The sequence below is a fragment of the Drosophila teissieri genome, chromosome X (assembly GCF_016746235.2).
Source record: "Drosophila teissieri strain GT53w chromosome X, Prin_Dtei_1.1, whole genome shotgun sequence".
NCBI lineage: Eukaryota > Metazoa > Arthropoda > Insecta > Diptera > Drosophilidae > Drosophila > Drosophila teissieri.
In genome coordinates, this window is record NC_053034.1 from 9,633,549 (window position 1) to 9,655,126 (window position 21,578).

The window sequence follows — 21,578 nt, forward strand, 5'->3', positions numbered from 1 at the left end:
AATTAGGTACGCGTGGTGTATACTAAGTATATCATAGTATTACATTAGTAGACTTAGTATATTAGTATTAGTATGATTTTTCTATACGAAACGGTCACACAATTGGGAATATATTCCTGCAAAGTTTGATCATTTTGGTATTTTCAGTAACACGAAAATTTCTACGCGATAGTTACCATCGATAGTGCTGCGCGATAGTACAAACAGCCACCCCAAGTGTCACCAGTGAAACGCCAGCATTTTTTTTTTACAAACAGAGTACGAGTTATCAGGAAAATCTAAAGGTTTTCTCTTATTTTGATTCGTGCATAGCTTAGGAAAGGGTGTGAAAAGCAAAAGCCGGCAGCCATGGACATCGAACTGAGTCTGGACGAGATTATAGAGCGAAAGCGCGGGCACGGCGGCCATCGTCCCAGCGACAGAAAGTTGTAGGTGCATTTGCAGGACAGCCGAAAAAATGGCGTTGCACTCAATGCGTTTTCTATTGCAGCAATCCCAACTTCTCTAAGCCGCGCCGGCTGCTGAACAAGCCTTCCTTCAAACCATCGGGCGCCGGAGGATCCCTGTCTGATCCGCCAGCAAAGCGCACCTTCGATGCCAGGAACAAGATCATCCAGAAGACACGTGCCAAGATAGCTGATGCCCGTGACCTGATCAACCAGAGCATGCGAGACTCTGGCATCGATGCCCGCCAGTTGTTGCTGGAGAGGAAGAAGTCCCGTCCGGCGGGCCCATTACCTGATGATGATGAAGATGAGTCGGTGAAACCATCACGTCACGCCCGAGGTACGGGAGTACATATTGGCCAGTTTGCTCAGCGCACCATCAGCATGGCAAACCACCCAAACCATGGCCAAACCACGAAATGGGACACGGACGACGAGGTCGTGGGACTGGGCGACCACAGATTGGCGGGCCTGCGTCGTACCTTTGGCCCCAGATCCAATCAGCCGGGCAAACCCTTTGCTCCACGCGGCTATGTTGATCATGACAATATGCAGGATCTCGAAGATGGTTAGTTAGTGCCTTTTCCGCCAAGCCATTCTGTAAAACCACTCGTCCCATTTCAGAGGAGATCACTCGCACACTTCACTTTGGCAATTACACTGGCCAGCAGCAGCCGCCGCCGCGCTACACCTTTGGTGGCTTTGACCTGAACCGCGACGACGACGTGGAGATGTCAACGGCTCCACTAAAGAACAATATAGCCAACGATCCATTCTCTATTTACGAGGTGGCCCGCAATCGCATTGAGCGACCTTCGTTGCCCACCCCGCTGGTCGTTGGACGCACGGATACCAGCGAGAAGCTCTTCGAGCGCCGCCACCGCAGCACGGTAAACACAAGCAATCTTCCAGAATCGTTGCGGGCTCGTTTGTTTGGCGGTGAGCCGGATCGTCGCGTCTCCCATGGGATCTACGCAAACGAGAACCGTGGACAGGTCGCTGGTAGCAGTGGTGGTGGTGGTGGTGGTGGTAGTGCAGCTCCATCGATGTCCCACCCGATGACAATACGCCGTTCACCACCCACATTGCCGCTGGGTACGTCGAACAGCAAGGGTGGATATCGCCTGCTGGTGAGCAATCTGCATTCGAATGTGACAACTGCGGATATTCGCGAGCTCTTTAGCGACATCGGTCCAATGTACGACGCCCATGTGGTGCGTCCCGGCACCGCCGAAGTTATTTACAAGTCACTGGAACACGCCGAGATGGCCGTAGACGCCTATCACCATCGTGAGTTCGATGACCAGCCAATGCACTGTGTGCTGGTCAATCCGCACTCCTCCCACCGCTCGGCACACAACTCCAGGTGAGTGAAATGCCCTAAACATATCAAGCAGCATTGTTCAACGTTCCCGTCCGTAGCTCTCGCACAGTGACCACGAACTCGTCTGGCGTGGAGGTGGACATCGATGCACTTCACTCGGTACTCTTCCGGGACCGCTAGGAGGCGTCCGGGAATTAAGAGGCAACTAGACAATTTTCTAGACATACCACTCAATTCATCATCTCCCTAGTATTAAGTTCAACAACGTAAACCATCTTCACTTTAGGCGCGCTTGCCACCCGGCGCTTGTTCAGCAAACTAGACAAGTTTAAACCAAAACATTTGTTTAGTATAGACACTGTATCCAATTGAATAGACAAGAACATGGTACTATTCGAAAAATACATTTCTTTTTCTTTCGGGTACTTTTTTTTTTTACTTTCCTAACGCATAAGTTGTCTCTTCACTATATGTTGATCTAGTAAAAAACTGAGTATAACTAATGTATTATCATCAAAGCAATTTAGCAGTCTCACTATATACACAACTACTTGTATGGCATCTAAAATGATTTCACATCCGGTTTTGAAGATACCATTTCTGTCTTCTTATGGATGCAAATAGAAGAAAAACCAAGGTGGCCCAGTAATGTTACAATTGCTTGTATAATATTACATAAAATGTACAGTTTTTAAATTTCATAAAATTAATTCATAATAATTAAAGAGAAAGGAGCAGTTTCGTAAGCAGTTAAGAGTTGCAAAAAAAAAAATGTATATATAAAGTAACTTGGAGGCCGCTTAGTTATCCCGGATGCCCGTTCCGTAGTTGGCACCGCCGGCACGATTCAGAGCCTCCCTGAAGAGCTCAATGTCCAGTTCGGCCTCCACGCCCGCCTGCAGTTCCACGGCGAAATTCTGCAAGAGAGTAAAGATTAGAGGATCTATTTCGGCGTTTAGCAACTGGCTACACACATTAAGGACGTCCTTGATCAGCGCCTTGTCTGTGGACATCTTGGCCCGCTGGATGACGCCCACCTCCTGGCCGATCCACGTCAGGAAGATGAACTTCTTGCGCTTGGACATCTCATCGCCCATCTGGATGCGTATGTAGCCAAAGGCGCGTTCCGAGTCACCGAACTGCTGTCGGAATTCCTCGAAGCACTGACCGCGTGCATGGACAATGATCTGGGCGCCATCGAACTTGAATACCGCCCACTCGGTGTCCGTCAGATCGGAGCGCACATCCTCGTAGGCCTCGCGAATCGAGTCCTTCTCCAGCGACGTGGCCAGCGGCATCTGCGAACGAGCAAGGGGAAAGGAGGATTATAAGCAAGCTGTGAGGGGGATTATTCGCAACTTTCAGTCGGAAGTATAAAGTCTCAATTATTTATTCCAAGTCCGCCTCGTTCCGCCAAGACAAATCACCAACCACCATCCGCTTGGCCATCGATAACGAATGTATTGTATGCACTCAATGCGGGGCCAAGTACTCTTGACGGCGCCATCTATGAGTCAGATTCGATCGGTGCTTTCGCTTTCGATGGTATATTACATTCAATTCATTCAATTTCCGTGTCAGGCAACCACAAAACGCCCAAGGAAAAGGCACGCCATTGCATCGCCCACTTGCATTACTTTCGGGCAGATTCACGGAAAGCAATTTGTTGCCACTTTAGTGCTTCGCAAACATAATACCAGCGGGCCAGTGCAAAAGTAGCCATAATAAATCTGTAGTTATTTCAAATAAAAAATAAAGGCTTTACCATGATAAGCTTGGCCATACCTGCATATTATATTATATTACACCATTTTTTGATAATGATATCGAACGGGGTACCATCTACACTTATGAGGGTTCCGTTTAAAAGCCCAAACAAATGATGATTTATAAATATTGATATGTAAATGAATTTAAATTGCTTGATAAGTTTGATTGCTTGATAGTGAAATTTAAACGACGAATTTTGGTTAGATACCGATTACTTTTAATTGTGATTTATGAAGTTGGGTCCAGTTTAGGTGATTGGAAAGCGTGGAAAGCGATCGACCCAAGTGCGTATGGGTAGGGAAAACTGCCTCCCTTTCACAGAGTGCACTATTTTGTTGCCCATATTGTCTTAAGCGGATTGCCGCATTAAAATCAATTTACGCGTGACAATTTTCAATCAGTAGCCGACGGAAAGCAGGTCAGAGATTTGATAAGTGACTTGGGGTCGTCGGTGTAACTGGATGACAAGAAACAAAGAAAACCGAGCTGCCAGCCAAACAACCCGGGCTTAAAGTCAGGAACAAGACTCGCGTATAAATAGACATTGAAGCTGGGCCAGAGATGCGGATACAGATACAGCTAGATATACAGATACAGCTAGATATACAGATACAGATACAGATGGGAAGATGGAGATGGAGATAGAGATCGCTCTATAATGCGTTCAATGACCGGAGAGTACGGCGTCTGGTGAGAAAAATCAATTAGAAAAGCGACGACTGCCGAAAATATCAAAAGCCAAACAATTAAACCCAAAGATGATTCGGGCGACGACTTTCACAACGCAACGCAGTGAGAACTTGGAGATTGTATATGTATGTGTGTGTATTCTATACGTCGCATAGAACTATGGAACAGCTCTGAAGCTCCCGTTTCGTGGCTCTGAATTAATTAGTCGGAAGGCAAAAACACAAAAAAAAAAAGAAAAAAGAAGATGCGGACGCAAACTGTGCCAAAAAAGAGCGGATGGCTAAAAAAACCGTTGCAGCAAATGACCCACCGAAAATACCCAACAAATTTTCCCCCCAAACAAAAAAAAACAACAACAAAAAAACCAGATAACAGATAGCAGATACAAATGTATATATAATACAAATGTCGGCGCTCCTAATGCAACTTCCATGGGTACGTGAGCCAATTTGTTGGCTAAAATTAGCTGAAACTAAGTTTCCAACCGATAAGCCCGATAACGTTCGCACATATGTATATACACCTATATATAGGCCATATCTAGTGCTCTGAAACAATGACAACACGACAAATTAGATCACTCCAGTGGCGCAGGGACTGCACCCAAAGATCAGATAGGATAGGCTCGGATAGACCCTCCTCCGCAATTGACGCACTGCCATCTAGTTGGTCCCAAAACACACTGATAAGAATAGTGTCGCAAAACTACAAGAACTGAAATTGATTTATTACGGAAAGTTCTTGGGATCGCCCGGGCAATTAGTGCCATCCCCTCAGCAATCTGGTAATCGAGCTGGGCTCGACTGTTTCAATTTTACACACCATAAATATCCACTAGCAGTTGGCGCTTAGTCATAGGAATCGAGAGATTGGAGGGTTATGGAAAAGGGAAACTAGTTCCAAGGAAAATCACAGTGCGTCATGCTCGAGAGATTCGCATGGAAAAGCGAGCGACCATAATTGATATGGTTAATCGTGATTCTCGATGGAGAACGATGTCACCAACAGTCTCAGCCAGATTGATAAGTCACCTTGCAACGATGGCAGGAAATATATAACATCATTTGCAATAATATAATCAAACAATAATCATAATAACTCCATTGCATTAGCAGGAAAGTCATCTGCCAAACATTTCGCTCTACTCAAATGGCCTGTGGCCATGTCCGATAGATATGTATGTACATATGAATCAATGTGGACTCGTACGTAATGAGCCATATATGCCCATGTGTGTGCATTCATACAGCACGTTGCATTGCCAGTATATGCCAGCTATAGATATATAGCTACATATATCCATCGATATCTGGCAATGAGCGGACGACCGGCGATGCATCAAACGCGGCTATAACTGCAGCTAAACGTAACCAAGCATAGTACGGCAAATAAAAATTGCTAACGAAAACGAAACGAAACCGAAACCGAATCCCCAGAAAGCCAGGTGCTCAAAACTGACTTGCCGCGTAATGCCTCAAATCCGATACCCTTGTGAATGGTACATAGTTGCAGTTGCAATAACTGCATACTTAGAATACTTGCACTTTCACTAGAAATGTCCTTCAGCTAACAAACACATATTAAATCAAAGAAAAAAAAGAAAGCAGTAAGCGATTGAGAACCGAAAAGTTAGGAACACTAACTTTAAAGATATTTCCATATCTTTCTTTTCGCTCAGCGCGTATTATATCATTCGATGTGTGTGTATACCCTCATTATTTTCATATAACTCCGATAGTACTATATAGTATGTACGTATATATAAAGCGTGAGCTCATAAAGCAAATACTGATGTATGAACAATCAGAGTAAGAGTATTCACCAAGTATTCACCAAGTATTACTTTCGACTGCACTGCACATTCTGTGTTTTATTCGCTTTCGTTATGTGTGTACAAGTGTGGACCGAAAGTGTTTTATGTTGACTAATGAATTTCAGATAAGAGAGGGGAAAAATTCCAAATAATACGATCGGGGCATGGAATAAAGGGAAATAAAGGAGAGGCGTTGCAGATACATATATGAAATATGGCACAGTAAACGCTCAATATGCGGGATATCCTTGGGTCGCTGCCACTGACTCACTGCGCCAAATGCCGAGTGATCATCGGTCAGGCACTTGGAAAATAAGCAATAAATTGCAACGAATCGGTTATTAACCGCATCGCCTTGGCCAGGCCAAAAACGAAAATCGAAAAACCAAAAACGAAAAAAACATAAAACAAATAAGTAAATAAATAAATCCCGATGTAGTGACAAATTGCCAGTTGCTGCAGCGCAGTCGCAATGACGTACTTGCTGCGCGTCTGGGACCGCCGATATGTCAATGTTCTTTCGCCCAGCTCTACTTTATTTTATTCTCACTGTATTTTATTTTTTATTCAGCAGTCGTCGATGTTTCATTCGCGACTCCACAAACACACATACAGTGCAGCAGTGCAGGAAACAAAGGAGCAAACTGTTTTGTGGCTGCTCACGCCCCAGACGTCGGAGTCGGGGGCTTTTGGATGCCGGATGGGGATGGGATTGTGGATGGTCGAGGCATGGGGTACAGGGTACGGGGAGTGCGTGATTCATGCCGCCTGAAGGTGACGATGACGACGACGACGACGACGGCGACGGCGACTCGGGGAGTGGATGACCAAAATTGGCGCGTCAGGAAGCGATTTCCGAACATTGGAGGAGGGTGTGGAATGGCTACTAACGAATATACCCGCCGATGGCACATACTTTTTATTACGCTCCTTTTGTTCTCGCCACTTGCAAAACTCGAAATTATATTATTTATTGGCCTGGCTGCCAAGCAGCACCAGCTCTTTGTTTGGTGCCATAGAGATTAGGTCGACGAACAAGTGCTGTGCACCGAAAGTCACATGAATCGCACATCTCGCGATCAGCTGAACGAAGTACCACCCCCCCCCCCACCACCAAGATAATGGGGCGCTGCAACTGCCAAACAACCGTAATCTGGAAAGCTATACGTGTTTGCCAGGGAGACGGACTCCGCCGCATTAACCACAGCACAGCACAGCGTCTTCGCTGGGTATCGCTGGTGTCTCGAGACGCGAGACATGGGAGCAAGTGCAGCATTGAAAACGCACTTGAACTTGATATGCATCGCATCGCATCGCAGGCGTCGCATTCGGATACAGATTTGGGTTTGGATTCGAAGTCGGATTCGGAGTCGCCCCCGCAATCGCTGCGCGCCGGCATGATGCCCCTCGAGACTCGGTCCCTGTTCCATGTCCCTGCCCCTGCCCCTGCCTCTGCCTCACTGCCACTGGCACTGCCCTCCCAGCCAGAGCCATAAAAGCCAGCTGCCACCCCGCCTCCTGGACCTCTGGCCCTCTGGGGCCGGTTCTTGTGGAGCGGAGTCGCCGGCGAGCCAATGTCAGAGTTATTTACAGACACTCACGCATGCCCAGCGAGATACACACACGTCGCATGGGCCTGGGCTTCGGCAACTCCAGTGTGTACACCGAGAGAAAATGCAATGCTGTATGTAGTAGTATTTATAGTTATATATAATCTAGTCATTAGTTGGCCAACGAAACTTTCTTTCTTTAATTCATAATGATATCATATCGGAGTGACTGACTCGGTCTCAAAAGTGATCAGCATATTGGGCACACGTTTTCTTGCGGTGTATCTATAAGATATCTCCGCGGCCTGCTCTCTGACTCTCTGGACTCTCTGGACTGCTGGCTGCACCATCCAATCTTTTATAATTCTTAATTTTCGGTCGTCCCCTGGCTGCAGCCTGTGTATACACACACATTTCGTGGACCCTGCCCGCAGCAGGACTACCGACTCTGCAACTCCAACTGCAACTCCGAATCGCAGTCCATGTGTGTGCCCACCCCACTACTCACCCTTCTCGGCTTGCTCTCCACCAATTGCTCGACCTCGATGCCGTCCGACATGCTGGTGCTCTGGTGGCTCTGTGTTCTGGACGTGGACGTGGATGTGGATATGCTTTTAGATGCGCAGCTGGGATGCTGGTGCTCTTGGGAACCGCTGGCTGGGATCGCGAGTTGGTCTCGAATGGTGTATGGAGCGCTGGTCCGGCGGGAAGAGTTGACCGTTTGCCAGGTGACAAAGTGGCAGAGTGACAACGAAAACAAAAATACACAGCGCCAGGAAACAACAACACACACACACACACAATCAATGCAAGTGCACAAAAGAGCGAGGAACAACAGTACAGAACAGAACAGAACAGATCAGATCAGAACAGGACAGAACCAGCACAGTTCCAGATGATATCCAGTTAGCAGAGCAGCCGCTGAACTTCGTCCGACCACCACGAGTTGTAACTCACGAATGCGGCGTTGCCGGCGTCTGCAACTCCGAATGAAGTGCCGACGACCGTCGTCCGTCGTCCGACGACCGCCCGAAGTCGGCGGCGCAGTCGCCGTGGGTGCGAGCGAGATGCACTGGGGCAGAGGCCCCACGGCAGCTGATAGACATGCAGCAGTTGCGATAGAGACAGAGCGGCGTGGGGAGCGTGCGAAAGAGAGGTAGAGAGAGAGCGCAAACTGCGACGATGTCGCCGCATTTGGCTTTATTTTCAGTTTCATTTTCAGTGCAGGCATTTTCAGGAGCACCCAAAAAAAGCCAGATGTTGGCTAGTGTTTTGATCGTACACCGCGAGAAAATTGGGCGTGCCTTGGTGGCTCCTCTCACAACAAAGTCTTGGCATTGTTTACCTTAACAAAAACGCATTTACGTTGCTCACATTATGAGTGCAGAAATCAATGTGGGAATCTGGGAAGCGACTCATCAGTGTGACTCTGTGCCATGTTCCCCAACCTGGCCCACGTTCTCCAGGAGCAGCGGAAGCCTCTGCAGCAGACCAATCTGAGTGCAGTGCTCCTCTTCTTCGATGGCATGGTGGCTTTCTATGCTGATGCTCTTGCATCCCTTGGATTTCTTCGCCAGCACGGACTCCTAACCGAAGACGATCACATACCCCTCCAAAGGTAGTTTCTGATACAGGTGCTGATCGGAAACGTTATATACCTAACATATATACCTGCAAATATGGCCAGATCAGCACTGATCCCCGCCAGCTTGTCGGCTGGGAATGCAAGCCATGGAATTGGCGCAGAACATTTGTGCAAATACATAACGAGCCGAGATTATTTTCCCCGGGCACTCAAGTGCCATAGGAATGCGGCTGATTTGATGATTTGCGTGGTGCGTGGTGCATGTGGCGTGGTGCATGTGGCATGTGGCGTGTGGCGTGGGCCGAGCAGCCGCTGAAGACGTCGCGGAGGATGCAGTGCTCCGTTAATTTTTGCCAATCGGAACGGGAGGGGAACGTCCTCCGCGCGCAACATGGAAGTTGCCCGGCAACAAGGCTGCCCGACAGCACGCAGCATGCTGCTAGCCACATGTTGCCGTGGTGAGTTTGCGCCATTCGGCATCGCCCACGCAACATGTTGCGGCAGCTGACCCAGCGGAGCGTAGGTGTCGTCCTCGTCCGCCAGTCGTCAGTTGCCCACGACGCGTTACCCGCAACGGTAGCAGGCGAGCCCACTCCTGGCAGCCTCCACAGCCGCCAACTCGTGTGCTCGGATTACCACCGAGTTCCCCCCTATATCGAAATCCTCGAAATCCTCGCCAGCCTGCGCGCAAGCGTCGCCGTTTCAACTGCAATTGCTTGAAGCTATATACACTCGTATATATATTTTTTTTTCGGTGACCAAACAAAAGGGGACATGTCCGGCGGTGGTGGCCAGTGATTGGCACAAGTCAGCCCCGGTTAACCGGGATGTTCAACTACGAGGAGGGCAGCAATGCGGAGCAGGCGTCCATGGCTGCAGCGGCTGCCTATCGGGCACTGCTCGACTACTATGCCAATGCGCCCAGTGCGGCGGGTCACATAGTCTCGCTCAACGTGGGCCCATACAATGGAACTGGCCACGGAGGCAGTGCCTCCTTGGCGGGCAATGCGACAACCAGCTATGCCGACAATATGGCCAGCTATATGGACACCGAGCCCAGTGACTTGGTCACCGAAATGGCCTTCGCCCTGGGCACCAGTTCCAGTTTCGGTGCCAGTTCCACTTCAAGTCCCAGCACCGCTCCCGCTTCCAGCTCCAGCTCCAGCTCCAGTAGTTCCACCACTGGCATGCCCGTCTGGCTGATACCCAGCTACAGCATAATCCTGCTGTTCGCCGTGCTGGGCAACCTGCTGGTCATCTCGACGCTGGTGCAGAACCGCCGGATGCGTACCATTACCAACGTGTTCCTGCTCAACCTGGCCATCTCGGACATGCTGCTGGGCGTGCTCTGCATGCCCGTCACCCTGGTGGGCACCCTGCTGCGCAACTTCATCTTCGGCGAGTTCCTCTGCAAGCTCTTCCAGTTCTCCCAAGGTGAGTTAAGTCCTGCTCCCTGCTACCTCCTCCCTGCTCCATCTGCCAGAGAGCAACCACTAAATGCCTAAACGTCTGGCTTATTTAACGACCTGTCCCACTGGAGCTGCGTTCTCTGACATTATAAGTAACCGCCTAATATTAGCTAAGCTGCCCCAATTCCCCCACCTTTTGCAGTCTTCAATTAGCTGGAATTACAAATACATAAGTTGAGGGCCCCATTTATGGCGCATGTGAGTGGGGGCCACACGGATTCGTAGTTTCCTTGGTTCCTAGTTTCCTAGGTTCCTGGGTTCCTGGCTTTTTAGGTTGCTCGCTGGTGGGGCATTAAAATAATTTTTTACGATTATCGTCGCATGTGGATCGTTTTATTGGCCCTGTCATGCGGGGGAGCTCATAAAGCGCGCCAAACAACAAGTTGTGTTTAACGTGGGCATATTATACACATATATTGTCCTGGTTTCCGTCTCCTACCAGTTACCCCTTTCATTTCCATAACCCATATCCCTGCGTGCGTGTCGCATTTTCTACCCACCTGTCCCGGAAATTTCCAAATGGAAATTAAAATCATGGAAATCATAATGTTGCCCCATGTTATTGACAGCGTGTGCGCCATTGTCTGTGGCCAGGATGCGGATGCGTATACAGGCAACAGGATACCGTGTGCAGGATTCAGAGTCCCATGGCCAGCACATAACTTCAAATCAGGCGCGTTGGCAGGACAACAGTTGGACGTGATTAAAATAACATTTGGGGGGCCACGGACAATTATGTGGGTTTTCTGCGGCGGAAAACTGCTGGAAAACTGGCGGAAAACTGGCAGTTCGTTCTTTATGTTTATGTGAAATGGCGCATTAGCAACGGAGTGTGAATACATATTTTAGGATTTCGGTAACTGTTGTCCATTGCGTCCTGTGGCAAAGTTGCGCGTAATCCCGACCCCCGACCCCCATTCCCATCCCCATCTCCATCTCCATCTGCATCCCTGTTAGTCACTGGGATAGATGGCCCCCGCGTTAATGGCATGCTGTGGATCTCGGCTGGCAAAGGGAGGCGCCACACTGCTTTGGGGCAGAAAGCAAACGCAAATGCGTAGCATACTTCGCTGCGCAATTTAAAGCGGCTGTGTGCAGCAGCACTGCATACTTTTGGCCCCAATCTACAATCTCCAAGCCCCAATCCCCAGTCCCCACCGCAACAGTCGAACAGGCGAATTAAATAACCATTTTCAATTGGCGCAGCGTCCCGTGGAGGAGGCGTACCAAGAGGCGGGTTAAGGCTAGGATGTGGCAGCTCCCGGTGGCAGGTACAAGCGTCACGCACCTGGGGAACATGCAACATGCAGCACAGCATGCACATGTGACATGGCCCGCGGGGGGATGGGAATGTTGATGGGGAGGCGAGTGGATAAGGAGGTGGATGAGGAGGTGGATGAGGAGGTGGATGAGGAGGTGGATGAGGAGGTGGTGGGGGTTCTACAATTACAGGCGGATCACAGTCTGCTCCTCCTAATGGCGCCTGTTGATGCCCGTGGGAAATGTGGAGCCCGGGCACTAAAAAAAACAAGAGGACCGGAGTCATTGGGGTGTAAACGGTGTGTGTTCAGTGTGTGTACGGTGTGTGTGTGTCCACCGGAGCTCCGCGGAGGACGGACTATTCCACAAACCGTGCTGCCAGGGAACTCGAGGTGGTCAAGAGGCGCCTTCCTGGCTTCAGGCTTCTGATGGCTTCTATTTTCGTCCTTAAACGTTTACTTAAGAATCTCTATAAACATCTTTTTTCAACGTTAACTAAGCAAGGTTTTACTTTAGCAAACTGAAATTAAGTTTAAAACAAATATTTAGCCAAGTTTAAAAAATAAATAGAGAAACTTGTTTTTAAAATTAGCTCAATGAAAATCCACAGTATTAAGCAGATGTTTTTCTGTTCTTCCTTTAATCGCCTGTGTTGTTCGACAATCATTAATCTTGCTAACTTTTTTAACTATAACTTTTTTCGAATGCCTTTGTTTTTAACTCATTGATTTGAATTTATTCATGTTTTGTTCGACATTTATAATTGTGTTTGCCCAGCTTTTCAGTTGCCAGTTGTCCAAAGGAACTTTAACGGGTGGACGCTGGACTTTCGGGCAGGAAATCTGGCTGTTTCCATGGAGATCGTATGTGTATATAAGGTTTTTGTCGACTTGAGGCTAAACACAAGGTTCTAATTTAGTGTTCAACAAAAAAAAGCAATTCCGACGCAGCATGTTTTTAACATTTTGCCATAGCATTTGTTGTCCTTGCGGCAGGTTCGTTGTTTTAGGCTGTATAAGCTGCGAAACATGTGTTCAACAGCAGCATTTGGGGCGTTATGTACATATGTACATATGTATGTATGTACACATGGTGCGAGGTGCAAAAAGTGTCGTTTTTATGATGGCCATACACACGCAGGATGTGCCACCTGGTCGTAAAGGAAGAAGAGGAGGAAAAAAGGGGTGTTGCAAGTTACTGGTCAGCCAGTGGAGCACTTTGTGCTGATTAGTTTTTGGCCAGCGGGCGAGATTTTCTCACTGCTCCTTGGCTAATTGTTGTTCATAAATAAGAGCGGAGAATATTTCCGAGAATAAAAAAGAAAACTCCCCTTTGCAGCCATGGCTGCTGCTGTGGCACAAAACTTTGTCGCTTTCGAGGGCTTTGTTTTGGTAAAGTTTGCTGCCTTTTGGGATTTGCTAGGCATGAAGTTTTTTAATTAATGCACATTCGGTGCGGCAAGAGGCAACTTCCACTTTACCCGCATGCCAACTGCACGTGGCATGGAAAATGTGAGATCTAAAATCTAAAGTTCGCAATGAAACACTTGAAAACAATATTAATATCACTAAGAGAGCTACGCTCGGCTGAGCCTGCTGCAGACACGTTGGGCTCCATGTCCCCATTCCACTGGATGATATGGGAGCTTAGCCAAGCCAAGTTGGGCGCCCACCTAGCCACCTATCCACCTGGCCACCTAGCCACCCATCCACCTGGCCACCTTGGAGTACTTAATTCGATAAAAAGCTACTTTGTTTCTTTTGCAACTTAAATAGAATGTCTGGGCAAACTCTGATTTCGTTGCTCGTCAAACTTTGCCATTGGCGTCAGGCTTTCGAGTGGCTACTCCACTTGCCACTCCTCCACTCAGCATTCCATACTATGTATGTATGTATGTACATCGCGTGTGGAAATCCCCGCTTTACAACGAAATGCATTTTGTTGAATTTAAACGACTTTTGCCCCGAAAAGTTGTTCGTTTGTTTGTTTTCTTTGATATTGAATTGAAAGTCGCCGTCTTTTCCCGAATTTGTATTTAAAAGCTAGCCATTTAAAGGCCATGATCCAGTCCGCTGGTCAGGTCATGTCAACCCAACTCCGAACTCCGAACTCGCAACTTGGGAGTATTTTTCCGCCCTGTCACTTTGCCGTCAGCGACCGCATCTGATTGTCAGTCACTCGAGATGATGATGCCCAACTAATTTGGGAACTTGGCCCCAGTCGCAAGAACAAATTACCGAGCATTTCTAATATCAGCCGCAATTTTGGCCAGGTTTCCGTGCAGCACATCCAGCCCCACATCCTGCCCCACATCCTGCCCCACATCCCCCGGTCCGGGCAATATGTTTCATCATCTGCGAGGAGCACTCAATCTGCTTAGTCGAGCGACAGGCGACAGGCGACAGGAACCTGGATCGCCTGCAGCTGTAATCACAGGACCAAGGACCAAGTTCCTCAAAAAGCGACTGGCACGCAAGCGTTCTCTTTCACTTTGAGACTGGTCAAAACACATTTTTGTGGCCTTTTTGTGCCCCATGCCCCATTGCTGCTACTTGCTACACCCAAAGAAATTAGCCAAGTGCCATATTTCAAAACAGAAACTGGCCGAGTGATGCACACATACAGCACATACAACACAGCTGTCCACATTTCCCCCCCCAAAACCATCTGAATTTCCTTTTTGAAAAAGGAAAACTTTGTATTTGTATTCCAAAAAATAAAAAAAAACCCTTTCAATTTCGCCTAAAAGTTGCTTGCTTCTATCGAACTTGGAGCTATGCAAACTAGAAGTCAAAGTAGAACATTTTGAAAGTGTTGCAAACATTCAGGAGACAAATGATTTAAGTATAAAAGTATAAATATAGAAAGATGCATTTAAAGCTACCAACTCAGTTCCACTTTGGACAATTAAAGTGGCTTTGTTAAATGTTGAGTGGCAAAAAGGAATCTCTCAACTCTCAGTGGGAAGTGACCTTAGTTTTTTGCTGAGTGTGCTCGTTTTTATTTGCGGCAATCAAATTTTATCACCCAACTGACGCTTATAAATTCCGGCCTGTCAGAGTCGCATATTTATGCGGGGCCCGAGGACTGCGTGTCGTATGCGTAATATGCTCAACACGTCTGCCTTTCCCCCCCAACTCCACCCCCTTCCCTATCTCCATTCAATACCATCCAGTGCCATCCTTGTTCATGTCCTTTTTCTGGCCTCAAAGGCGTGCTGCTGCCCACTCTGCGCACAAATCAAATTCAATCAGTTGCCAAAAGAAAAACATCATGGGCGTGCAGAAAGGGGGAGGGGTGGGGGAGAGGGGGGCGTGGCATCGAATTCAATTTGTGTTCGTCATTTGCCGCCGACGCCGCCTTATTTGCCGTCAGTTTTGCATTTGCCAATTGAATTACGCACCGTGGACGCCAAAGGGGCGTAAATCGGGTGGGGTATATAGTATATAGTATATATACATCTATACATATATATATGTACATATATCCATGTAGTATGCAAAGTATTTCAGCACATGCAAATCTCTGGCGGCTTGTATTGGCATCTCGAAATGATTTAGTTGTCAAGACTCAGTGCGCGAATCAATCAAACTGCTTAGCCGAAAAGCCTTAAAGTTGAGCGCCCCAAAAACCAAATGCAAATGGAAATGGCAATGGAAATGGATGAAAATGGATGGAAATGCTGTTTGTTTTAAGTTTAAGCGCACATATGCTAGTATTTCTGGCTTAGAGCATCGCACCGTCAATCAAAAGTAAACTTCAATTTCAGGGGGTTAACTCAGCAAACGCGACACAAATGTGACAATGCAGCTGGAAGACAGTGAAAGACCAGCCACATTAGGGTGGACCTTGGTTGCCTGAACGCCCAAACAGGTGGATGCTATCAATCCTCATAACTCATACTAGTTTGCATGCCTAATTAAAATATAAAGTAAACAAGTAAACATGAAAAATGTAATGTAATACAATGCAGCAGAAGGGCAAGCCACATTAGGGTGGACCTTGGTTGGTACTTGTAAACAGAAGCATATTTTCATTTCAAAGGTAACTAGGATAGAGGCTGTCTTTATTACTCATTTCTTGACTCAATTTCCTTCTTCAATTAATTGCTTTTGAATATGAATATATACATATTTAAAAATATACCTTCATGAATATATACCTTTATTAGTAAATATATCTGCAAAACCACAAATGCATCTGCAAACACAACAATTTCGGAATATTAATAATTGCATCGCTTATCGCATTGAAGTCTAAAATGAAGTCTATATGAAGTCCTTATGAACTAATTTATTTGCGAATTATACAAATGTTTTGGTGAACCATTAATTGCACATATACCCATACAAGCCAGCCAATTATGATTTCATTTGATCCATTTATCATCTTTATCAGCTCTAGGTATGCACATAATATCAAAATCGATTCATAAACTAGAAAATATTTACCTCTCCGGTTAAAGTGCCCAGTTTTCCAAGTGCACAAAGCGACTTCCAATACTTCGCCACCGCAGTCCACCCTATTGACTTGCATATGGCACCGCACTTGTGTACTAGTTAGCCACCATCGATGCTCCTGCAGGACGAAATGGCAGCCAAGGGAATTTGAAGGGGGAGGGGAAGGGCGTGGGAGCAAATTGCTTTACAATGCGAAAGCAGCTAACAGGCTCACGTGAAATGGAGACTGCACTGGAGTGGGGAAAGTGAGTGAGAAAAGGAGTGGCTGGGGAATTGCTTAATTGCACTTTCTGCAAATTGCATCGTGTACTGTTTGTCACTATCTACTATCGTGAGAAGGGGGAGAAGTGCGAGGGTCCTTCTGTTTCGTCTGCTCCTAATATGCAAATTGTGTAATTAAAATGCAACGAGTGCGGGCGCAGGACCTTCTAATGAAAGCGATTTGACACGGCGCTCGACAGCAGCTGGGTGTGTCCATCGTGTCCATGGTGTCCATGGTGTCCATGGTGTCCATGGTGTCCATCGTGTTCAGCTTGTTCTAAGGTTATGCACTTGCGAATCTTTCAGCCGCCTCCGTGGCCGTTTCGTCCTGGACCTTGGTGGCCATATCCTGCGAACGCTACTACGCCATCTGCCATCCGCTGCGCTCGCGATCCTGGCAGACCATCAGCCACGCCTACAAGATCATCGGCTTCATCTGGCTGGGCGGCATCCTCTGCATGACGCCCATCGCGGTCTTTAGTCAATTGATACCCACCAGTCGACCGGGTGAGTGGAATAGCCATCAGTCATCAGTCACCAGACTGTTTGTTGTTATATAACCCCCTTCGTTTGTTTGCAGGCTACTGCAAGTGCCGCGAGTTTTGGCCCGACCAGGGATACGAGCTCTTCTACAACATCCTGCTGGACTTCCTGCTGCTCGTCCTGCCGCTGCTGGTGCTCTGCGTGGCCTACATCCTCATCACGCGCACCCTCTACGTGGGCATGGCCAAGGACAGCGGCCGCATCCTGCTGCAGCAATCGCATCCTGCCGTTTCCGCTGCAACAACCGGCGGCAGCGGCGCTCCCAATCCGGGCACCAGCAGCAGTAGCAACTGCATCCTGGTCCTCACCGCCACCGCCGCCGTCTACAATGGTAAGAAATTCCTGGTCGTAACTCTTTAAGGCCTTTTCAATGCTAAAATTTCCACATAGAAAACAGTAACAACAATAATGGCAATTCAGAGGGATCCGCAGGCGGAGGATCCACGAACATGGCAACGACCAGCTTGACAACGAGATCAGCGGCTCCCACTGTGATCACCACCACGACGACGACGACGGTGACGCTGGCCAAGACCTCCTCGCCCAGCATTCGCGTCCACGATGCGGCACTGCGCAGGTAGGGATTCGTCTCTGACATCCTCGTCTGCCAAATGCCAAATACCCCATTCCCCCATTCCCCTTTGTCCACATCCAACAACCAGGTCCAACGAGGCCAAGACCCTGGAGAGCAAGAAGCGGGTGGTGAAGATGCTGTTCGTCCTGGTGCTGGAGTTCTTCATCTGCTGGACGCCGCTGTACGTGATCAACACGCTGGTCATGCTGATTGGCCCGGTGGTGTACGAGTACGTGGACTACACGGCCATCAGTTTCCTCCAGCTGCTGGCCTACTCCTCTAGCTGCTGCAACCCGATCACCTACTGCTTCATGAACGCCAGCTTCCGGCGCGCCTTCGTCGACACCTTCAAGGGTCTGCCCTGGCGACGTGGTGGTGGTGGTGCTGGTGCCGCCGGCGTTGGAGGACTCTCCGCCAGCCAGGCGGGCGCTGGGCAGGCGGGGGGCGGCTATGCGAGTGCCAACACCAACATCAGTCTGAATCCCGGCCTAGCCATGGGTATGGGCACCTGGCGGAGTCGCTCGCGCCACGAGTTTCTCAATGCGGTGGTGACCACCAACAGTGGCGCCGCCAACAGTCCTCAGCTCTAAGCTGTAGAGGATTCGCCCCCCCCAAAAGAAGGACCCCATCATCCAGGATTTGCCCATAGTCAACGAGATGCGGTGTAAATATGTATGATAAGCGAACTGCGTGTGGTGTGTTTTTTTTTGAAGTAAGTGAGGGGTATATGGATTTTTTTTACCTACTTGTGATTATGATCGTACTCGTAAAATAACTTAAAATAACTTAAAATAACTTAAAGTAACTTAAAATAACGTAAATTAACTCAGACGCTAGTCTATTGGTGTTTCAATTGAACTTCCTAAGGTTGCTGCAAATAAACAGAGTAAAACTTAAGCCGCTTTCCTGGACATTTTAATAGTGGGCATCCCCCATTTGGAATGGGAGTACCTGGCCATGAAGTGGAGTAAGTGGAAGGCTGTGACATGCACTAAAGTGCTGGGACTTTTTATTCTTTTTTTTGGATTTTTCTGCCCCAGCCCTCGTTTACAATTTATGGGCCACGAGTGGGTATTTTAATTGCAAGCTAGGAGCAGAGCAGCTCCGCAAGGCGACAGTTGAGTGGAGCACAAGCCGCTTATGTCCGAGTACGGGTCCAAGTACGGGTCCAAGTCCGGGTATGGGTCCAAGTCCATCCGGTTGTCATTATGGAGCTGCAGGGCACACGGTTCGTCGCCTTCTCGAGTACACAGTTCACAGTATACAGTTCACAGTACACAGAACAGCAACTGAGTCGACAATTAAGGTCCAAAGCCGCCGCAGCCTGGCCAAGAACAGTGGGCCATGATGATTATTTTAAAGTGGAAGTGGGCGCAGTTTTGGGTGTGGGCGTGGGCGGCAATCCCTTCAGCACTTTACGGCGCTGGAAAGCTGTAAAGGTCCGGTCCGAGTGAAGGACTTACCGCCCTCTTAATTTGTGCTGTAATGTTCCTTATCAAATGTTGACATTTCGGTTTTCCAGTCTATCAGCATCCCAATTACTCATTCAATTAATCAATGAGCTGTGATGAAAGTTAAAGTAAATCAACATGGCTGCGTTAATACGAAAGTATTTGCGTTTCTTGTTCCTTGTTTCCAAGTTCATTACTAAAATATTTATTTATTATAATTTTTAGTTTTCATGAGCTAGCTTGCTTCCCTTTTAGCAGCAGTGTCCATCCAGCTAATAGAGATTGAGATACGAGATGAACACGTTAATTATTAGCGCATTATGCAGCAGCGCGTTGAAAGATGTGCCGCTCAATTTTTCATGTCGACAGCCTGGCAGCCACGTTAAGGAATTGGCCCAAAACCAGAGGCCCCGAGTAATGAAGCGGAGCAGAAAGGCAGAAAAGCAGAAAAGCTGCAATTTGTTTTATTCATGCACATAACTTTGGCCAAAGGCAAATGTGCACTGACAGGCAGGCAGTCGGCGAAAGTGCCGTCGTATGCAGAAAAGTCCGCAAGACAACGCCTCCTCCAACGCCTTCTCCACACCCATCTGCTCGAGAAATCCCGGATCGGGGATAGTCCGGAAGTCAGCACTCCGTACTCCGCGTTCCGTACTCCGCACTCCGTATTCCGGAAGATGTATGGGCTCTAAACGAGCTGTTGTCAGCCAGCTCGGCTCGGCTCGCAAATCTGCTTTGGGCTTTTGGGTAATTTAATTTATGGCAAATCCTCCGCAGCAAAGGCGGCTGCTCCTGGACAGCAAAACAAAAAGAAATGCGGAAGGGGAAAAACATGCGAGCCACAACCTTATAATCAAGACGCAGCTACGTATGTCAGTTCGCCGGGGTTTCGAATGCGGGATACCTAGTAGGGCCATCTGCACTTGGCTCATGCCACTGGGTAGCTGGCTGCCTAGTCTAGAGTTTGGCCTTTATTTAATTTATTTTATTTTATATTCCGGGCCCGACTCGTACATATGTACATGCCATATGTATGTAGCTGTGTGGCGACTTTGACATGTACCAATCTCATCTGATGACAGGACAAACTACTCGCCGCGTTTCTGTGGTTGACGTGCGGAGGATGAAAGGGGGATGAAAAGGGGAACTGATGATGATGATGATGATGAGTTGCTTTGGCGCTGCTCTTTTATTCATGACTCCTTATGCCACAGCGGCACAAACTTCCACAACTCAAGGATATGGATGTGTGTGTCCTTGCTGTCAAACTGCAACTGGCAGCGTCGAATCGTTTTGACAGAGGATTACCCACCCAGTGAGGAATTGTTAGGTGACTTAACTTAGCCACCAACTAGCACCCAAACACCCATCCCAAAAACTAAAGACGGAATAAAACTGGGTCATAAGATGCCACTCCGGGCGACATCCGCCAGTTTGGCCAACTTATGGCGACCGCCGCTCAATTATAGTGTCCGTTAAACGATAAATTTCGAGGTCGTCCGCATCCGGGGAGTGGATCCAATCAAACTTGCAGATGTTCGGGCATCCACGCTCCTCCCGTGAGACTCTAATCAAATGGGTATAAATATTCACGACACGCTCTTGACCTGCCTGCCCGGATGTGAGCGTGGGTTTTGAGTGTGGGCGTGTATTTGGGGTGTGGATTTCCAGGATGGCCAGGATGATGTTGAGTAGCCATCGGCATTCGGCTGCTGCACAGACACAAACAGCTCAGCCGCTTGTTTTGCTGATGATCCATTCAGCAGGAGGACGAAAGGTGCCGACGATGATGATGATGATGATGATGATGGGACAGGGTCAAGTGGTGCAAACAATCAAAACCGCACCCAAATTTCACTTTCGATGGGTGTGCGTGAAGGCCCTGGGGATTCCACACGCAGGATTCGGCGTGGGAGCCAACGAGATTCTCGACTATAAAGAGCTGATTAAAGGCGTCCTGCAGGACAATGGCAATGGTGGCGAAAGAGCAGCGCTTGGTGGGTGGAAGAGCCTCTCGACGAAGTGAAGTCCTTTGGATATCTACTTGGCCCCCAGTTTACCACTAAACGACTAATTGGGCGTGGGCCATTCGTTATTAACTTCATTACCATTCATCGACAGAAAATCGATTTTCAGTTTCAGTATTTTGATCAGAACATTCGAAATATTGGTCCGAATATGGAAAGTCATATCTCGTTGAGTTCGTAATTAAATTTCCAATCGGACTGTGTTTACCAAAAAAAATATTTTTTTTTTCAAATTTTTTCTAATTTTTGAGGATGGTTTTTAGATTTTGGCCGAAAATTGATTTTCTGTGTTTTTCCGATTTAAATATCAGTATTTTGATCAGAACATTCGAAATATTGGTCCGAATATGGAAAG

General features: G+C 47.9%; 3 protein-coding genes across 3 annotated transcripts; 2 read left to right on the plus strand and 1 right to left on the minus strand.

Moving 5' to 3' along the window:
* Nucleotides 1–192: 192 nt before the first annotated feature.
* LOC122624433 lies at nucleotides 193–2,174 on the plus strand. Its single transcript, XM_043803967.1, has 4 exons — nucleotides 193–428; nucleotides 491–1,014; nucleotides 1,071–1,812; nucleotides 1,869–2,174. Exons 1-4 carry the CDS (start codon nucleotides 349–351, stop codon nucleotides 1,948–1,950), a joined length of 1,428 nt encoding a protein of 475 aa, XP_043659902.1. The 5' UTR covers nucleotides 193–348; the 3' UTR covers nucleotides 1,951–2,174.
* A 144-nt stretch (nucleotides 2,175–2,318) lies between these two features.
* On the minus strand, nucleotides 2,319–8,557 carry LOC122624434 (coactosin-like protein). The gene is made up of 3 exons (XM_043803968.1): nucleotides 8,102–8,557; nucleotides 2,745–3,068; nucleotides 2,319–2,687 (listed from the first exon to the last, which is right to left on the minus strand). Exons 1-3 carry the CDS (start codon nucleotides 8,150–8,152, stop codon nucleotides 2,571–2,573), a joined length of 492 nt encoding a protein of 163 aa, XP_043659903.1. The 5' UTR covers nucleotides 8,153–8,557; the 3' UTR covers nucleotides 2,319–2,570.
* Nucleotides 8,558–9,890: 1,333 nt separating this feature from the next.
* LOC122624563 (cholecystokinin receptor type A) lies at nucleotides 9,891–18,462 on the plus strand. Its single transcript, XM_043804201.1, has 5 exons — nucleotides 9,891–10,612; nucleotides 16,935–17,135; nucleotides 17,209–17,502; nucleotides 17,562–17,748; nucleotides 17,834–18,462. Exons 1-5 carry the CDS (start codon nucleotides 10,006–10,008, stop codon nucleotides 18,333–18,335), a joined length of 1,791 nt encoding a protein of 596 aa, XP_043660136.1. The 5' UTR covers nucleotides 9,891–10,005; the 3' UTR covers nucleotides 18,336–18,462.
* The last annotated feature ends 3,116 nt before the right edge of the window (nucleotides 18,463–21,578 follow it).

What these genes read in the sequence shown, in the direction of transcription:
- LOC122624433 (XM_043803967.1), top strand. Translation starts at nt 349, where the DNA reads ATGGACATCGAACTGAGTCTGGACGAGATTATAGAGCGAAAGCGCGGG. An exon ending in CGTCCCAGCGACAGAAAGTT is followed by an intron (nt 429 to 490) that starts GTAGGTGCATTT and finishes TTTCTATTGCAG; the next exon opens with CAATCCCAACTTCTCTAAGC. An exon ending in TATGCAGGATCTCGAAGATG is followed by an intron (nt 1,015 to 1,070) that starts GTTAGTTAGTGC and finishes GTCCCATTTCAG; the next exon opens with AGGAGATCACTCGCACACTT.
- LOC122624434 (XM_043803968.1), bottom strand. Translation starts at nt 8,152, where the DNA reads ATGTCGGACGGCATCGAGGTCGAGCAATTGGTGGAGAGCAAGCCGAGA. An exon ending in TGGAGAGCAAGCCGAGAAGG is followed by an intron (nt 3,069 to 8,101) that starts GTGAGTAGTGGG and finishes GCTCGTTCGCAG; the next exon opens with ATGCCGCTGGCCACGTCGCT. An exon ending in TGATCAAGGACGTCCTTAAT is followed by an intron (nt 2,688 to 2,744) that starts GTGTGTAGCCAG and finishes ACTCTCTTGCAG; the next exon opens with AATTTCGCCGTGGAACTGCA.
- LOC122624563 (XM_043804201.1), top strand. Translation starts at nt 10,006, where the DNA reads ATGTTCAACTACGAGGAGGGCAGCAATGCGGAGCAGGCGTCCATGGCT. An exon ending in GCTCTTCCAGTTCTCCCAAG is followed by an intron (nt 10,613 to 16,934) that starts GTGAGTTAAGTC and finishes CGAATCTTTCAG; the next exon opens with CCGCCTCCGTGGCCGTTTCG. An exon ending in CACGATGCGGCACTGCGCAG is followed by an intron (nt 17,749 to 17,833) that starts GTAGGGATTCGT and finishes TCCAACAACCAG; the next exon opens with GTCCAACGAGGCCAAGACCC.